This window comes from Diplotaxodon limnothrissa, linkage group LG11 (assembly GCF_057381915.1).
Source record: "Diplotaxodon limnothrissa isolate DT_005_m linkage group LG11, D_limnothrissa_male_GT1.1, whole genome shotgun sequence".
Lineage (NCBI taxonomy): Eukaryota > Metazoa > Chordata > Actinopteri > Cichliformes > Cichlidae > Diplotaxodon > Diplotaxodon limnothrissa.
This window is the reverse complement of record NC_140606.1, coordinates 35,501,586-35,520,283: the sequence shown is the minus strand read 5'-3', so window position 1 is coordinate 35,520,283 and position 18,698 is coordinate 35,501,586. Positions and strand designations below refer to the sequence as shown.

The 18,698-nt window shown below is 39.3% G+C and overlaps 2 protein-coding genes across 2 annotated transcripts; one reads left to right on the top strand and one right to left on the bottom strand.

Annotated features, from left to right (window-relative positions):
• The first annotated feature begins 944 nt into the window (after positions 1–944).
• Positions 945–5,909, top strand: LOC146623462 (m-AAA protease-interacting protein 1, mitochondrial). The gene is made up of 5 exons (XM_085365907.1): positions 945–1,424; positions 2,149–2,220; positions 2,419–2,545; positions 2,630–2,774; positions 5,316–5,909. The coding sequence occupies exons 1-5, from the start codon at positions 1,044–1,046 to the stop codon at positions 5,398–5,400; spliced, it is 810 nt and encodes a 269-aa protein (XP_085222033.1). The 5' UTR covers positions 945–1,043; the 3' UTR covers positions 5,401–5,909.
• A 3,514-nt stretch (positions 5,910–9,423) lies between these two features.
• On the bottom strand, positions 9,424–18,457 carry efhb (EF-hand domain family, member B). Its single transcript, XM_085365906.1, has 13 exons — positions 18,395–18,457; positions 18,213–18,272; positions 17,822–17,965; positions 15,445–15,622; positions 14,829–14,939; positions 14,583–14,712; positions 14,378–14,455; positions 14,190–14,257; positions 13,931–14,085; positions 13,397–13,604; positions 13,038–13,250; positions 12,537–12,718; positions 9,424–9,570 (listed from the first exon to the last, which is right to left on the bottom strand). Exons 1-13 carry the CDS (start codon positions 18,455–18,457, stop codon positions 9,424–9,426), a joined length of 1,737 nt encoding a protein of 578 aa, XP_085222032.1.
• Between the last annotated feature and the right edge of the window lie 241 nt (positions 18,458–18,698).

Genomic DNA, 18,698 nt, shown 5'->3' with positions numbered 1-18,698 from the left:
ACTTAATGATGTTTTGGTCTGCTGATCAAATTTCACATTTTCGCACAATCATTTTGGGCACCTGCTCAGAAAACAAAAGCCTGGCTAAAACTGCTGGCCCGTGTGAACAACTCAGTGTGTGTGTGTGTGTGTGTGTGTGTGTGTGTGTGTGTGTGTGTGCGTGCGTGCGTGTGTGTGTGTTGCTGCTGCTGCTTTTTTCTTTTACATGTTCTCTTTTATTGTTTTTATAATAGACTACATGCGGGCAGAGACACACGTAAAGTTTGTTTTCTAGTTCCCTTATTCGACACACACACGCACACACACACACACACACACACACACACGATAAATGAGTATTTATCTCCCTCTACTGGATCCTATCAGTAAAACCACTTTGCTGCCTTTAAATACCCCCAATGAGTGCCATTCACGCATAGAACTCTTACGCAGATCCAGTCTAGTCTTTCAAAAACAATCTGAATTCAATCTGAAGGACCGACTGTGTAAAATACGGTATAAATATGTAGTCACACATTTTGCCAGAAAATACTGAGCATTATCTGTCTGTGCTCAAATCGGTAATGAATATTATATAAAAAAACAGGAAATAAAATGTAGCAGATCGTTATTGAAAATGTTGCAGAAGTTGAATATGATCATTATATGTACTGTTTAGCATACTAACTTGTAGGATAGCATAGTTCAAGAGTCTAAGACTTCAAAGCAATAAAAACATATTTATAAAAATGTAACAATACTGTAGTGATTGTTCAAAGTAAACAGCAGCAGACCGAGTGCTAGAGTTCTGTGAAAGCGAAGACGAACCCCAGCACAGGCAAGGCCAAACACACACAGTCATTGGGCCTAACTGCTCCGATTGTTAAAATTTCCAACAGTTCTTGAAAGCAGCACTGTTATGTGTACGTCGTTTTCACCATAGGCATTATGGGTACAATATGGGGTGAGTTGCATAAGGTTAGAAGAGGCTGCAGTGTGGATGGAGGCTGTCGCCCCGGTCTGTGGTGGACACGGAGCCTTAACGCTGTGTCCTTCCCGCTCTGATGCAGCGGATCAGCAGCCTCGCCGCATGCCGGGAGTTCGGCGGCCTCGTGGCCTGTACAGCGGGGGTCTGTGCCCGCAAGAACAGCTGCAAGCAGCCGGCTGCGCACCGGCAGTGGGACGGTCCGGTTGTGCGTTCCGTGCGTCTTTACACCGTGGCGCCGGGCCGGAGGCTCGTGTTCGCCGGTGTGAAACACAGACTGTTCTGCTCGCAGCATGGAGCTGACGGGCCCAAGGAGAGCTCCGGCCGCCGGCCCGCTATCTCCGTGGTCGGCATTCCAGACCCGATCACATGGATCAGGTGTAAGGTCATCATGTTTGCACTTGATCTGTACTTTGAGTTAGACGTCAACTCTGAGGAGTTTGAAAGAGGTGTGAAGCAGGTAAATACCGACAGGCCGTTTTACTTTTTCATCAGTACTGTCAATAATAAAAAGCACATTTTTCATGCTTCATATGGACCATTGTTTGAAAGAGTTACCTTTAGTAGTAAATACACGTTTACATCTGATACATCAAGAGGTCATGGATTGGATAACGTGTGGGACAACACCACATTAAACTATACCTCGCTAAATAACATTTTGCTCTGTGCTAAAGTTTGCATCACATCACGTGACCTTCATCCGCCTGTTTATCTTCAGCTTTACTTTTTTTAATAGCAGTGTTGTCCCACATGTGCTTGTCCCCCCCCCCAAAAAAAGCATTCCCCCCATAAACAAATGCTTTCCACCTTCAGTGAATGCACACGCAGCCAGGGATTGAACCACCAACCTTCTGATTAGTGGATGACCTGCTCTTCTATCTGAGCTACAACCACCCCTACTGAATGAACCTGCCAAGGTGAAAACTGGGCAGGTTCATTGTGCTAATGAAGAACACATAACACGACTGAAAGCAGCAGAGCAGTTACAGTTTCAACTAGAGACTTTTAAGATTGTGTATTTATTTATTTTTCTGGTTATTACCCAGCCTGAGGCAACATGGCAGGTTGTAAACCCGTTTTAAAGATGCAAACACACACTTGTACCATCAGGAATCGCGGCTTTTTATTAAATACTGTGGTTAAAGAGAATAAGCCACCTTTTTGTTCCTCATCCATTCCAGGCCTTGGTTCATGTCTCCAACAAGATGTCCAACGGCAGATATCATGAGCTAAAGGGGATAGTGTCCAATGAGGTAACACATCAAAGACATAACAAAGGTGTATTTAAAAAAAGCTGACTTTGTTGAGACTGTCTCACACAGACAGTACAGGACTGTATCAAACTGTTAGTGTTAATAAAATCTAACATTTAGTATTTATGTCAAATTAAGACTTTTTTTTCCCACTTTCAGTCTTTTTTTTAGTAATGATCGTCTTGTTTTTCCTTCCAGATGTTGGAATATGTTGAGAAGAGGTGTGGGTCTCTCACTGATGCTCAGAGGAAGCAGCTCGGTGTCCAAACGGATGATATTGTATTTGTGCTTCCAGAGGACATCTCTGTCGTCTTTGATCAGTATGGTCAGTTTGTGAAATCAGAACATGGGATGAGGAAGTGATATGAACAGCAGGACGGACTCTGATTTCTGTCTTTTTTTCTTGCAGGTAGGAAGTTTTGCTATATCGTCATGAGATTTTGGATCCTGTCATCACATGAAGGACCCGATGACCCTGAGGGTACAAAAATCTTCAAAGTGGGATCCAGTGAAGACGGCGGCCCACAGAAGAAAATTGTAACTGCTGTTTATGAGTAAGCACTCATCTCGTCATCTGTCAACATCACAAACAAGCCAATCATCCAGAAGCATGGCTTTGAAACAAATATTTCCTCATTCAGCTCTGGCATGTTAGCAGAGCTGAAGCTATGTCTGCTCTTTCTTTGCTTAAAGAAAACTTTTGATCATTAATTTGCTGAAATGTGCCCAAATCTTTGTTTGTTTTACTTCTCCATATAGGCTATGCTGATGCAAAATTAAAGTGTACAAATATTTGCTTAGAGATAATCTTATGTTGGCAAAAGCTCAAAGCTACCTGCAGGCCTTCCAGCATACAGCAGGTCTGTTTTTGTTGGGAGGGGAGCAGAGCTGCTGGTGGTGAGTTGAAGGTTTTTAAAGTAAATGCAGAAAGAATAACAGTGAAATGTTCAGAAGGATCCCATGGATGAGGGTCTGTGTTGTATTTAATGCCCCTCTTAAGGAAAGTGGCAAAAGTGACATGTATATTTCTACTGCTACTTCAGTCACTTGAAAGTAAGAAACAAAAATAGTACTGGTAGGAAAAAAAGGGTAAAACAATTATTTCTGCTTTCAATTTGCTTTAAAAACTCTTTTTCATTTTTGTTTTTAAAAACTTTTTAGAATTGTGGAATAAGACTATATAACAGATGAACATATTCACTGGGATGTCACCCATGGGTTGGTTGACATATTTTGAAGCCTTTTTGTTACCATTTGGGGGGGGTTAAACCAGAAGTGACCATATTTCATTGAGAAGGTGGAATTTTGCTTACTAGCTGGGTTAGCAGGAATATTTATGTAATATAGTTGTTAATAATATTTGACAGATAGAAGCTTCTTTTGTAGCTCCCTTATGATCTCCATAACAAATGGATCTAAATGTTTGATTTGGCTGATTTTTTTAGGCTGGATGTCCAGGTGTGCTTCCTCCCAGGAATTTGTGTGTGATCTTTCATTCATTAGGTGAATGTGTTAACCACTACACTAAAATCAAACCTGCCCCAAATCACCCACACAGTTAAATTTGAGCTTTACCAGCATCCAGAGATATATGAAATGGTAAAAATGGCCTGTATTTGTATAGCGCTTTACTAGTTCCTAAGGACCCCAAAGTGCTTTACACATCCAGTCATCCACCCATTCACACACCCATTCACACACCCATTCACACACTGTTGATGGCAAGCTACATTGTAGCCACAGCCGCCCTGGGGCGCACTGACAGAAATCTAATATCCCTGGGGTCAAATATCATGTTCTTTTGGAGCCAGCCACAGTGGCCATGTGAGGACCTGAAGTTTATTAAGTTTCTGTGTTGATTCATTTTAGACTCTGAATTTGCAGGTTGGTTTATGACCAACAGCCACACTACTGCGGTGCTTATGGACCTTTAAAACTGAGACTTTTGGAAATGCTGCTAAGCTACTTGGAGTTTGAAAATCTTATCAGCGTATTACGCTCTTTTCACAGTCATCATCTCCTCGTGCTTCTTAGTCACTTTATGTAACCATTCTTTAAAATCATGCATCTAGGCAAAGGAATTCATTTATACCATCATGGTTCTTCCTCCCCATCAAGAAATCAAACAGTTTCAGCTTCCTGTTTACGATGGCAGATGCATGTTCAGTGTACTTGAATGGTCATGTGACTGGTTCTGCTATCACACAATGTGTGCAGGGATGATGTGTGAAAAAACAAACTGAGAGGCAGCAACTTTTAGTCCTCTGTCACTGTTGATATATGATGCATTCAGGCACAGTTGTGTCTGTTGGTCAGTGTTTAGAACAACACCCACTACCATCACATACCTGAAATGAAGCAAATCAATCTTTTTTTTTTCTTTGAAAGCAACCTGGCTGTGCAGAAATCTGATGCCACATCATAAACCTTTGTTATTCTGTGCTTGATCACTGACTGACTGTAAAAGATAAGCAGTAACTTGTAACTTTATTTTCTATTATTTCACCAAATATCAACAAAGAATTGTGGCTTCTTTTTTTTGCCTTAAAGTGTTAAGAAACGTTGGCATAACTGCAATTCCTTCACTGCAAAGGTCTGCTAACTTCCTGTAGTTTGGAATCCAGCTCTGAGTATGTTAAATTCTTCAATAAAGTTTGCTGGTTAAACAAAAAGACAAATCATTCCACACCCACACAGTGCTAACAGTCAAAGCCTCTTTCTGTTCTCAGCCAGTAATCCAGTTGTTGGACCACAGTGTGTGGCTATTCTACCTAATACCCACCTATCTAGTTAGCCAGATTCTCTGTCCTATTGTTCCAGGTCTTAAAATCCTCTCTGAGAAATCCTGTTACACTTCAAATGTTATCCTGAAGGCTCACATGAAACCGACAGTTTGGCATGAAACAGGCGCCATTTTCAGAATTATATACAATTATTTTCAAGGTGAGACAAGAACCAAAACTTAGTTTGAATGTCAGGGTTAGTCGGTCCATCTTTTCTTTCAGCACTTTCAATAAACTTGTACTACTAATCTAGGATGTGCATGATTAACAGTGTGGGAAGTTTTTAACCATCTTTGCTTCGTGTCGTCGCAGATTCCACCGAGAGCTAACGAGGGGAGCCTCTTCTGACTGGACTGTTACCACTGTTTGGCACTGGCACTGGAAACTAGCTGAATAATCGGACTCAGCTTTGCTCAGATTTGTCATTTTTTGCTTTCGCATGGAAGGCAACCTTCAAAGTGAGAAACTGTACTGATCATTTTCCATTTGGATCACATTAAATGGGACCCAGAGTGCTGGAGCTGTGCAGACACTGAGTACTACTTGATGGTTTTTCTTTGATGCCCCTAAAGCCTTACATGTCAGACTAGAAGTAGTGGTACTGTACAGTCTCTCTGATTCACCTGTCGACCCCCGTCAGGCGTTTTTAAATGAGATTCTGTATATGCTTCACCATTACTGTTCTTATGGTCTGTTGACTATCTCGTTTGTGTTTTCTTATTGAAAATGTTATCCCTTTAATAGACACTCCAAAGACAAAAACAGTATATGAACAGATTGAAGTTATTTTCTGGATCATTGACCAACTTCATGTACATGCTTATTTTTTTGGGACCTGTCAAGTACATGCTTTATTAAATTGAGTTTGGTCATTTGTCATTGTATTACAGCTGTAACCATGATATCTTTTGTCACGTTCCAAAAGTTATTTTTATTAAATCTGAAAAAGAAACTACAAATTATGATGGCGATACACAGGTATTTTTTCTAGAAACTAAGAAGTAATAATGATCTGATTGGTGTCTGAGTACCAGTATGTTCTATCTATAAACTGCATCACCAATTTCTGTCCTTTCCCTGATGAAAATCAGGACCCAACAGATTCCATTTGTTCTACACCAGAGGTGTCAAACTCCAGTCCTCCAGGGCTGATGTCATGAAACTTGTAAATGTCTCCCTGCTGCAACACACCTGAATAAAATTAGTAGGTCATTAGCAAGACTCTACAGAACTTGACTGCATGCTGAGGTGGCAATTCAGTCATTTGATTCATGTTGCAGCAGCTCATGAGTGAATGAGCATGGTGCAATAAAAGTACATTTTTACACTTACATTAGGAGCTGCCACCTCAGCATGCATTCAAGTTCTACAGAGTCTTGCTAAAGACCTGCTACCTTTTTTCAGGTGTTTTGCAGCAGGGACACATTTACAAGTTTGACATGACATCGGCCCTCAAGCACTGGAGTTTGACACCCCTGCTCTACACCAATGGTTGCCTCTGCAGTTTCTTATCCCCACATTAAAAAGCCTTAAAGAAAACCTAAGGGCTTATGCTCCTTACTTCCTGCCTTATATATACTGCTAGAGTGGCCAAAGTTTAAAATAATAAAGTCAGTGTATGTAAAAGTAATCCATGTGAGCTAATAGCTCAGGTTTCACACTGCAGTTCAGTTTAGCATTTCTTTTTCTTTATTCATTTCTGCTTGCAGCTTCATCAGCAACTAGAACAACACATTGAAATCCCACCTGTTAGTGGTTAAATTGTTGCTAAAGTAGGTTTTGAATACTTGTGCAGACATGCAGTGCCAAATTTGTGGAGTACTTTGTGGAGCACTGCAGAATAGTTTTTCCCACAAGTGACTATTATAAAGGCCAAGAGAAAACTTTGTTAATATTAGATCTGTATTCTGGTATTCAACTAATACCGGAATTCTGTTAGTGATAAAAAAAAAAGCATCAGGGAAGAAAATCCACTTTCTGTAGCAAGCAGAAAGGGAGATATGTTCTAGTAGATGGCTGCCAGCGCCAAAGTTGAAGCCAGTTCTTGATGGGCCAAAGAGAGCATAACACAAATCTTGTACAAAATGAAAATAGTTATAATAGTATCGTTTTGCTCCAAGCAAGAATGACTAATTCTGCCATAAAATTCTCCACCTTAGCTTGTGTTTGTGCCCACAGTCACTGCCAGCAATGTGTCACTTGTCGAAGACATCACATTTGACAGGCTCGTGAATGTTGCGTGTCATCCAATTCTGTTAAAGCTTGCTGCAGTATTATTAATGTTGACAACATATCTGACAAACAGAGAGGATTCTGTCATTAGCGTCCGCTAATTCATGCATAATGAAACACGCTGAGGATTAGTCTAATTTTCCTGCATGGTAATACGCAGGGTCTGCGGAAGTTTGCGTGGGGGGGGGGGGGGGGGGGGGGGGGGGGGATTTTTTTTTTTTTTTTATAGTTCCAGTCAAGCATCTCACCGAGTCATAATGGGATTAAATGAGTGTGGTTAGCTTAGTACGTGTCAATATGCTCATGGATATGGTGAGAGTACATTAAACAATTTAACATGCCTGTGCATCACTCACTTTAATGGAAATTAACAAGAAAACATAAACAAGTGGTGAATATACAAAAGCTAATGTTTTTATTAGTTATTTTATTGTTTTTTTGTATGTTCTGACGTGTGAATCAGTCCAGGCTAGACGCCAACTAGTTCATTAATCTGGTTAGCGAAGCAGATTGCAAACAATTCCTCATGCTTTCTTTAATGTGTATTTGTATGTTTGCATGTGTCCCAGCTCCAGGACGCTTCAGATTCATTGTGCTGTCTCTGTCAGAGTCTCATTATAAGGTTGATTAATAGAATTACGGGATAAATATGTGTGGAAATCAAAGTTAATACTACTTCTAGACAGAAAAAAAGAGATAAGATTCAGAGAACATACTTAGTATTTACTGACAGCTGCATTTTAATCATAACTGAACACTGCTTCACAGCAGCTTATTATATGCCAACAAAGGATGGCATGTTGTTTCCAATAAACAGAAAATGTTTGCTCAAACAAAGCACGCCTAAAAACACTAAACTTGATTTTCATTCACTTATTCATATACTGCTGCCATTTGAGAGGGTTGGCAACTACTAGGAGCAAGTTGCAATGTAGTAGTCACGTCAGCACATGAAGGGTCCAGGGACTGAAATACTGAAGCACCTGAACACTCTGATCAGTGGATAGAAACATCACTACAAACTTTTGACATAATACTGAAATGCTGACGTGGCAAATGTGCTGTTCCTATTAATGATGGGTGACATCAACTTCATACGAAGCCCAAAACATGATCAGTGTTTTTAAAACAAAAATCAAAACAAATTAATTGAACAATGAAGTATTTTTGATTAAAACTGTTTATGCCACTCAGCATCACAATTTCTCTGATATTCATTTGTGTGTGTGCACTTTTGTTATACTGATACAGACATGATATTCAGGCAAGATAAACAAACTATAGATCAAAACAAGTTTTGAATGGGACCCAAAAATCTGTGATGTTTGGTATGAAAAAGTACACCTGTGTGTGCTCTCTGAGGAAATCTCAAGAGTGCCTAAAGTAAAAAATGTGCTTAATAGCTGTAAAATCTGCTCTGATGCATAAAGGAGATAAGTTGTTTGTTGCTGTTCCCAGTGATGAAAATAGAGCTTCAAAGAACATCTCAGGTCTTCAGCGTAACATTGCATACGACCAATTCAATGACGCAAGAAATAATTCCATATAGTGAAAAAAATAAAATACCACAGCAAGTGCAGTATGTCTCTTCACATAACCTCCTTTTTGAATGGGTGTTCTGCCAGAAACTGTTAAGTGGCTTCCAGCAAATTCATTAAATAACATAAAAGGCAGCAACCTACAAAGCCTTAATCCAAAAAATAGGTCAAGATTTTTAAAAACAGTTTCATTTCTTGCGTCCTTTTTATATATTTTTACATTTTAATTTTAATTCAGGTAAGTAGATCTTTATCCATAAAATATATAACACGCGATTGTGTAGAAGATGCAGTTTTCATCAGCAGTAGTTTTTGTTTTGTTGAAGACTGTAGCAGCACAGAAAGGATTCAAATTTAACTCAGTCTCTTTGGAATATTTTCATATCAATGCAGATCTTTCATAGCTGACTCTGAAATCATTTAAACAGCCTATGCACTGCAAGTTCCCCTGTTGCAAAGACAGAGGAAATGCAAACAGCGTTCTTTCCTGCTCTTAAAAAAGACTTTAGCTGACAATAAGCTGTGAGAATTATGAGAATGGTGGTTTAAAAAAAGCTTTCCTAACAAACTAAAACAAATTTTTGTGAGAAGGACAAACTTCTATGGATGAGGAAAATTGTTAGTGTTAAAAAAAAAAAAACCCTTCGGTATTACATTGCTTTTATTTCCCTGAGAACGTTGCGGAAATTCTCCACACAAACCTCCCTGGTCGGTTGCTTCATTGACGCGAGTTCCCAGGCTTCCTCAAACGTCTCCTCCGAAATATTCACACCAGCATTCCTGAAGATTGTTGCAATCTGTAAGAAATATGTCAGTAACAGTAAGAAAGATTCAAGCAATGAAGTCAAGCAGTGAAGCTGCTCAGGCACACTGTTGTCTGCCATTTCTTACTCATCACTGTCATCGCTCTGTTATTCTTTCATAAATGGAGTCTGGCAGCCCCCAACTCTCTATGGTAAAATATTTTTAAATCTGGCAGGCTGATAACAGAAAGACCATAATATGTATAAAAGACTGGACTGGACTATAGACGGTAACTTTGACGGATTGGGGTTGGTATTTTGTTTGTTGAATCTTTGGTTATGTGTTTGGAACCAGAATGGCTCGTAAATGGACAAGAGTGAGGGGGGGCTACGCTATTAGCTAAGGCTACCAACCTGACTTAGTAAGCTGCATCCACAGATTGTTAATTAGTGCTAACATAAAAAATTCTTGCTTCAATTTAACTGAAAACTCATGAGTGGTCTCTTGGACAGTCTTGTTCAGTAACTTGAATTAATTGAGGTTAGAAGAGTGTCTTGGCACCTACGTGACACTCAGAGCAGCCATGCGCTTAATTATTCCTACATTTGGCGTTTACAGTTTAAACTAGTTATTTTTAAAAATGTTCTAATAAAGCGGGAAATTAGCTGTGGACACCAAACTGGTTTATATCTGCTCTACTTTAAACATGAGATTCTAGAGGAGCTGACACACTTCTGAAGCCAGCCTTAAGTGGTCTTAGAGGAACTGCACTTTCTGGTACTTCTGTTCTGACTTTATTTTTCAGCTCTCTGGAAGGACTCCTGATTACTTTCACCATTTCATTTGCATTTTATACTGTATTTCTACACCTTCCAGGGCTCTAGACTAACTTGTTGCCACGGTTGTGCTGGTGCGACTTTTCTTAGGCGCACCAGCACAAAATTTAAGAGCACCCAAATTTTTCAACTGCACCGCTTAACACCGCAGTTTTACACTTCGCACTTTTTGGGGGGGAAATTTTCTGTCCATACAGACAATATTGATTTGCAAATGATTAACTAACAATCTTGTCAACACAAAGTTCTTTATTTGGAGCACAGTTCTACAAGAAAGATAAGTTACTGAAAAAGTGCTTGTGCTTAAAATGCTTTGGCAATATTGTAGACAATGTTAAACTTAATCATCACATTGGCCTCCTTTGACGACCTGTTTGCTGCTGCCTGTCACTGAAAGGCAGTGGGGAGAGGGGACACTTGGACAGTGCATTTATCGCAGCATATAATGTGTTTTCTGGATACACTGTGCTTTTTCAGCGTTCAGAGATTGATGGCTCCGTGTCAGAGCACTGGCTATGAATTTCAGGCAGATCAGGCCTTAACTTAACAAAAAAGTTATCAATAGTTCTTTTCATCTTTTTTTATTACCCACACCTACATCCACTTCTGTCAGGCCTAGGCTACTCACTAAGGCTGGGCATCGTCACTGATTTCTATAATCCATTCGATTCCGAATTACAAGGTCCCGATTCGATTAGATTAATTTTTACCCAGACAGTCAGAAATATTATAATTCTGATCATTTATCAGTACTGATACATGTGAGGCTTTATCAGAGGTGTAGCATCACAGCAGCAGATGCCTTTGTATCAAAGTAACTGAGGATAAAACACAGAAAAACATGAAGGAGATTTTCCTGGCCTGGCTTTTTCTAGCAGATAACCTTGAAAATATACTGCAGTAGTAATTATGCATATTTTGCATAATTTTAAAAAGTTTAAATTTCTTCAGTATTGAACAGCAGAAATTAAATGACCTCTGATGAGAAAGCCTAAGTAAAAAAACCCCCAAAAAAACAACAACAAACAAACAAACTAAAAACAACAGCGTGATTTTTATCGTGGTGAAAGCAAAACAGCAAAGGTAAGAGGGAATTCATGACGACATTTATTAAATGTGAAGCGTAGTTTGGGTCTTGTTTTGCTGCTGGTTCAGTAAATTTGGTTGGAGAGAGACAAAACCTGCAGCTCAGAATCTAGCACAAAAAAGACGTAAACACAAAGCAGACCGATGCTTCAGAATCAGCGAGCTGTCGGCTTTCAGCCCCGACGGCATGTCCATGCTGTCAGGTGAGAAAGCCGAGAAAGAGAAAGCTGATTCTGATGCGTCGGGTCCAAGCTCTGTGTTTACATCTTTGTGTGGAATCCGTTTACCTGCTCTCATTTACTGTTTGGTGGTTGTTCAAATAGTTTTGTGAGCTTTAACCTGAGATTCTGCCGCAAAATACATTTATATTTAAAACTCGATTCAAGATTTAATGAATTGATATCGCTTTATTCCAGCTACTCACCTCTCTCTATCCACCTGTACTTTCAAATGTACACACGAAATTGAAAAATTTGGTTGCTGGTCGCACTCTAGAGCCCTGCCTTCAGTAATTTCACATTTAGACGTATTTATGCATGTAATTCTTCCACCATTGTGGGGGGACACCAAGTCATTCCTAAGCCAGCCAAGACATGAAATCTCTCCAGCAAAAACTGTCCATAAAAACTGAACAGAATCAGTGACAAAAGGCAGCCCTGGCAGAGGTCAGAGTTCAGCATCCATGAGAAATGAGTTTGACTTACTGCCAGCAAAGATTCTGAATTGATCTTTAAAAAACAAAGAAAAAAGAAAAACTCAGACATAAGCCTTTCTTAGGCAGATACATTATATGGGCCAGACTTTGATGCAGTAAATGAGATTACCCACATCAGTGGTGTTTATTTTATGGAACAGACCCCATTGTTGTGCATCAACTGACCTATAGTGTAATAACTTTTTAAACGCTTATCTCACTTATCCTAACTTCAAAAGCACAATGCTGTAATAACTTTTTTCCTCTGTGTCAGAAAAAAAATGTAAAATTGTTTCTGTTGGCAAATAATAATAACAATAATGTTCTTTTTCATACAAATAATAAAAGATGGTGAGATTTGAAAGATAGACAGTGCCACCCCAGTCTCATCTATAGGCTGTACCTCCTCCTTGCTGCGAGGACAGAAGAAATGTTCCTCATAAACACCTTGCAGGGCATGAACTGATGGATGTAGAAGATCTCCAGCTGTGGATGTATCGCCATAATTGTTTTTGTCACTGACTCTTTTAATGCGAGGAGCTGGAAGATCTGAGCGCACAGATGGGATCCCGTATGTACGTCCATCTATTTAAAGAGAGACCAGATGATGTACAGGGAAGGGAGTAAAAAGTAAGCAAACTACGTAAAACATTTTTAAAATACAAAAGGATGTTTTCAAATATGCACAATCTAAAATATCTCATGTATTTGATTTTATTAAAAATGGCTGGTTTTGATGAGTTGGTACGACAGTGATTTGAACTGTGTCATGAGGAAGATCTGTGTTTAAGAAGAAGTGAATGACAGTGGATTCCTGGTATATTCCTTCCTTAATCTTGTCCAAAGCGAGAAGCAGCTTTAATAGCGCAAAACATATTTGTCAGCTTAAAGTCTCCTGACTTACCTGATGGGAAACGACCAGCGCCTGCAGCCCCGATGAGGGAGGAGGTAGTTCTGAAGTGGTCTGGGGCTGCCCTTGTCTGCCTAAGGCTTCTAAGAGTTTTCAGTGAGCTGCCTGGCTCAACAGGCTGCAAGTCCTCAAGATCAACCAACCGACAGGCATGAAGCTGTGCTGTCACTCTTTCTATGTCACCTGGAGCTGAGCTGGTTTGACGCTCTGCAGATAAATTAATCAGACCAAAATGTAAAAACTACTTAAATCTGTCGTCTTTTGGCATTCCATATTGTCGGTGGTATCAGTGCAGTTTTAGTTCTGTGATGAAGCATAAAATCAACCGATAGATTAAATTGCCTTCTTCTTACCATTTGCAATAATGCACTGCTCTCGAATGTTGATGGGCATTTTGTCTTTCCAGTTGAGAAAGTTGGCAAACTCCAGAAAGTTGATAAACCCGTCCTTGTCTGTGTCACAGTAGTCCATCAGGTCATCCAGGACCGACTCACTGACGTTCAGCTGAAACTGATGACACACTGCACGCAGGTCCTCTTTGTCAATCATCCCCTTTCCTTTCTGGTAATTAACATAAAAAACAGATTCATAATCCCTATAAACACATTTTGAACATGTAGAATCTGTAGGCAATGAGCAAAATATTTGGTACTGGTTTCTAGTTTCATAAATAACAACCCTTTGAACCCATACAGACTTCGGTATGTGTTTAGAAGTGTGACACAAGTCTGCAAAATGAGAATTAAAGCTCTATTACTTTGAAAATCATCTTACCACAGAGTCACACATCACTGGCTTTATCTTAAAACCAACAGCTTGACTTCCTTACTACCAGCACTTTGACTTATCAAACACAAGTTGGCAACCTGTTGTGAGTCTATTCATACCTTGTCATAATGTCTGAATGCCTTTAGCAAGGAGGGGAAGTTTTCAAAGTTGACCTTCTTGAGGTGATGCCTCACTGCATTCACCAGGCTGCGCTGTCTGTCTGGGCCTCTCGTGTACTGCCGTGGACCTGTGGAGTAGATCAGCTCTCCAATGCCTGCAAAGGAAGTATTTGTTGTCTTCAACTGAAAAAGCTTTTTCTAAGGACACACCAAATATTCCCGTATGTAAGGCGGGAGAACATTTTTATACAAAATTTACCAAAATCATCCGGTGGTAAGACCATTCCAAACGTGTGATCAGGCAGAACAGGCAACGTTTTTTCTCTCCTGAAGAACATGAAAAGAAATGGGAAAATTAAATAAAATCTTAGTGAGATAATTACAGGTCTCATATGTTTCATTACAGACAGTTTAAAAAAAAAAAAAAAAAAAAAAAAAAAAAAGTACTTGACGATGGTTTTGCCCATTTGTTGTGCTATCTTCTCTCTGTTCCCAGATCTCTTCCAAGCAGCTGGATTGTAAAACCTAAGAAAAAAATATGAACAATTCGAGTTGGCTTTCACTTTTTAAATTAGAAGGACAAGGAGCAGATATGCAGTGTTAAGGAAAAACAAAAGAATTTGCTGCATGGCCACTTTATTTCGGTGCTTACTTCTGTGATTCACCCAGCCAATGAAGAGTTTTGCCAAGATTACGGCCATCGTTGAAATGAGGTGTGAGGATCCCAAACCTGCTGTCTTTACTGTAACGAGTCCTGTCATAATTTCTATTAATTTGTTCACCTGGAATAAAGTAAGATAATCACACTGTGGTGAAAATGATGAAATGAATTCCAGAAATAGACCGTTAGTGGAAAGAGTAAAGACAGCATCAATAGTATGATTTTCTTCATTCTTACCAACAAAATAGGCATTACGGCTACGGATGTAAGCATCATGTGCCACCTCAGCTTCCCTCTCTACCTCCTGTGCTGTTTTTGCAGGGTTAATAATCTCACGCACACCCAAACCTTGATGAAAGGAACGGGAGATAGTCAGAAAATATATAAAGAAATATAAGAAAAATATATAAATATAAGAAAACTTAGAATGTAAAACAAAAAATGTAAAAGTTTTAAAATGTTTCAATGACAGCACACAACCATTACAAACTTAGCCTCCTGGGACCTGGTGTCCACATATGTGGACATCACATTTTGGGTTGTCTAGACCAAAATACTAAATTTTGCCCTACAAGAGCCCGATATCCACTTACAAGGACATTATACTGCCACTGTTCTATCAAAATTTAAAGTGAATGTCCTCATATGTGGATCACATTTTTCTTAGAAACAAAACTCAGGTAAAAAAATAAAAGAAAATCACGTAATCCTTTGTTTTTACATTCATCAGGTCCCAAATAGCTCAAATAGCAAAGAGAAATTAAAAATGCATGCCATGAGTTTCGGTCTTAGGAGGTTAAACCAACTTTCTTGTTGTTTTATTAGCTTTTGACTTATTTAATGTTATACATACCTTTTACTGTTTTTATGCCAAATGTAGTTTTCTCATTACACAATGGGGGGAGTTCAGAACGTTGGACACATGATCTGCCTAGAGGAGCCTTCTTATTTGAGGCATATACAGATTCACTTAGTTCTTGTAACTTCTGCTGGAACAAGGTCTTTGGGGATGGATTTAGCAAGCTTTCACTCTGTAGGAATGATGTAAAACGATTATTGTCAGTCAGTATTCTAAATGTGTCATTGTATACTTTAAATTTTCTACTCAAAGCAACATTGTGCACCAGCTTCCAAACACGGTGACATCACAAAACAGATGTGAATACAGAGAAAACTCCAGAAAGCAAATAGAAAAACCATCATCAATGTCTGCTTCTTAGGAAAATTCAATTTGAGGGGTAACATAAAATCATGAAAAAAGCAAATGACTTACTTAGGGAAACCACTATAATACAGCAGTACAATAAATGCGTCTGACAGGGGTAGATCGTTTTTACTTCCAACATACAAACGTACAAATACATCCTCTTGCACCGCTTCGCCTCTAATGCCATGTGCACACAGGCAGGTCAGAAAAGAAGGAAAATGGAAGAGAAGGTCCAATATTAGGCTTTTTCATTCTACGACAAAGCCAGTAAGTAGTGAGCCAGTGCTTTTTCAAGTGTTGTTGATCATTTCCTAAGTAATCCTACATTAATATTTTCCATCCCTTATAATTTGTTGATCATTATCAATCTCAGTTGATATGTGCTCAAGTCCAAAAGAGCATCCCAAAACACAGATACTGTATGTGTGTCTGTGAAGGTTCTCAGTCATCCAGGTCATTGTAGTCAAAGGAGCTTGGAAAGAAAAGGGTCTGGACTTCTTTAAGTTGCTTGAAGACGTTTCACCTCTCATCCGAGAAGCTTCTTCAGTTCTAAGGGTCAAATGGTGGAGAGTCCCAGATTTAAACCCAGTGGGAGTTTCCCCCCAAAGAGGGACAAAGGACCCCTGATGATCCTCTACCTAATCACATGAGCCAAGGTGTGAAAGCGGGTGTGGGTCACAATCAGCCAGGGTTTCGGGTGAGCTCATTGTGAAACCTGGCCCCACCCTATCATGTGATTTCCTGAGGTCAGATGGCCCAGGATGTGAGTGGGCGTTAAGGCGTCTGGGAAGGGATCTCAAAACTGGATTATAGATGGCAGAGAGTTGGTGTCGTAAACCACCGCCTCTGTTCAAAGATGGTCGCTCACAGGGGACGTAAATGGCTTCTTTCACTCCTCTTTCAAACCATCTGTCCTCTCTGTCCAAAATGTGAACGTTGGCATCCTCGAAAGAGAACGCCCAATTAAGATAACCGCATGTTTTAAGTGCTTCCTTTACATGTGTGTGTTCCTTCTTTTTCCCTTCAGGCTTAGAGGGAACATGTTCTGCCCGGTGGTGTAGGGTCCTAATTACCCCAAGTTTGTGTTCCAGAGGGTGATGGGAATCAAAGAGGAGGTACTGGTCCGTGTGTGTGGGCTTCCGGTAAACTTCAATGTTGAGGTTGCCATTCTCTTCAATGTGCACAGCGCAGTCCTGTATACTGTATGTGTGTGTTTTGAATGTGCACAAAAGTAGCCTTATATCTGATATCTGCACTCTAAAGCTTGTCATAAATCATGAAGAGTACAAACAAAAGTAAATCATACACATTTGAACACAAACTTAACAGGGATAACAAAAACAGAATAAGTGAGAGCCTCACTGTATTTTAATCCAGGATAGTTTGAACTTTTGCCAATGTTTTTGACATTTTTTTTTTATCATAAATTGATGTACAAAAGGTAAAAATTCACATATGAGCATCCTCCAAATCTTGAAATGAAATCTATTACTACTTTATCAACTGTAAGGTGGTGAGACTTCCTTCCTTCCATACTTAAGTCACTAAAGTCAAAGTCAAAGTCCAACTTAAACAACAGTACAGTTGTACACAGTTACATACAGGATATTATTTGTAGCAAGTGCTAGTTTAAGTGCTAGTTCAAGTGTAACTTTTTATTGTGATTGCACAGTCATACTTTGTAAAATAGTGAAGGAAATTGTAGTACTACCATACATCAAAGATGTACAGCAGTATAAACAAAACAAAATAAATAAATTCCATATATATGGAATAAAAAATATACAGTGTGTCCAGAAAATTTTATATACTATATTATATTTAATTTTCTGCACTGTATAAATGCCATTTCATTTATTGTGTCAATTCCATTTAAGTTATATGAGCCTTAAATCCACTACCAAGCAGAGCAATACATGAGTCATTGGTCATGATCTAAACAAAATATCAACCTATCAAATTTCAGTTTAGTTAAAAACCTTCCCTGTTGTCCCTTTAACAATCACAGGAAGCTCATACTCACAGTGAGGGGTGCTTTGGTGATGACACCATGAACAAGAGTGCTGCCAACATCTGGGTCATTTGCCTTCCCTGTGTGGACTCGGATAGTTCCTGGTCCGGGCTGGTTGCTATTGCGGAATTTCCTCACCACCGGTGGAGTCGTGGGCTGAAATTTACAGGGAAAGAGTTAACCCACAATTTCACACATTTTGTCTAAAAAAAAAATAAATCTGATTAATAATCCCAACAGATGTAAAACAACTGTTTTAAACTGAGATAATAGATAGAGACGTCCAAAGAGCTTCAAGTGATTTTTCGGGGGGGGGTTTCACTTGGAAGTTATACTTTCCAACAATTATCCCCACTTCCGGATGCTCTGAATGCCATGTCTAAACACATAAAAATGAACTCACTCTTTCCACTTCTCGTAAGCAGATTTTGACACTGTCTCCTGGAGGTATTAATTTCCCGGCCTGCATTAAAGAAAAAAAAAAAGTTCACTATGGTTAATATTAGAGAAATAAAGGTCTATTTTACTAAAACAATACAATAGCAGTACGATAGCACAGGATAAGCTATCTTAAAATAGACTTACTTTCGGTATATTTCGGATTCTGTCAGTACATTTCACTTCGCTAGACGTGTTAATGTCAGTCATAATGAATTTAGATAGAGCCTTTGTAAAGTTTGTCTCTAACTAGGTATGGGAAGTTTTTAAGGCCAAACGGGTTTCTGTCGTGCTCGGACGCAGAGCTGTGCACCTGTTTAAGTACCGTTGCCTAGCAACATAGTTCAGCAATTCAACTTAATACTCTAGTTTGGTTTAAAATACCTTTCAAGCGAATCAAAGATTGTGATAACCAATGGGGAGACCATGTGAATGACTAACTTGTCCAAAA

What these genes read in the sequence shown, in the direction of transcription:
- LOC146623462 (XM_085365907.1), top strand. Translation starts at nt 1,044, where the DNA reads ATGCAGCGGATCAGCAGCCTCGCCGCATGCCGGGAGTTCGGCGGCCTC. An exon ending in TTGAAAGAGGTGTGAAGCAG is followed by an intron (nt 1,425 to 2,148) that starts GTAAATACCGAC and finishes CATCCATTCCAG; the next exon opens with GCCTTGGTTCATGTCTCCAA. An exon ending in TGTCGTCTTTGATCAGTATG is followed by an intron (nt 2,546 to 2,629) that starts GTCAGTTTGTGA and finishes TTTTTCTTGCAG; the next exon opens with GTAGGAAGTTTTGCTATATC.
- efhb (XM_085365906.1), bottom strand. Translation starts at nt 18,457, where the DNA reads ATGACTGACATTAACACGTCTAGCGAAGTGAAATGTACTGACAGAATC. An exon ending in TGGCTGGGTGAATCACAGAA is followed by an intron (nt 14,456 to 14,582) that starts GTAAGCACCGAA and finishes TTTTTTTCTTAG; the next exon opens with GTTTTACAATCCAGCTGCTT. An exon ending in CTTACCACCGGATGATTTTG is followed by an intron (nt 14,086 to 14,189) that starts GTAAATTTTGTA and finishes CTTCCTTTGCAG; the next exon opens with GCATTGGAGAGCTGATCTAC.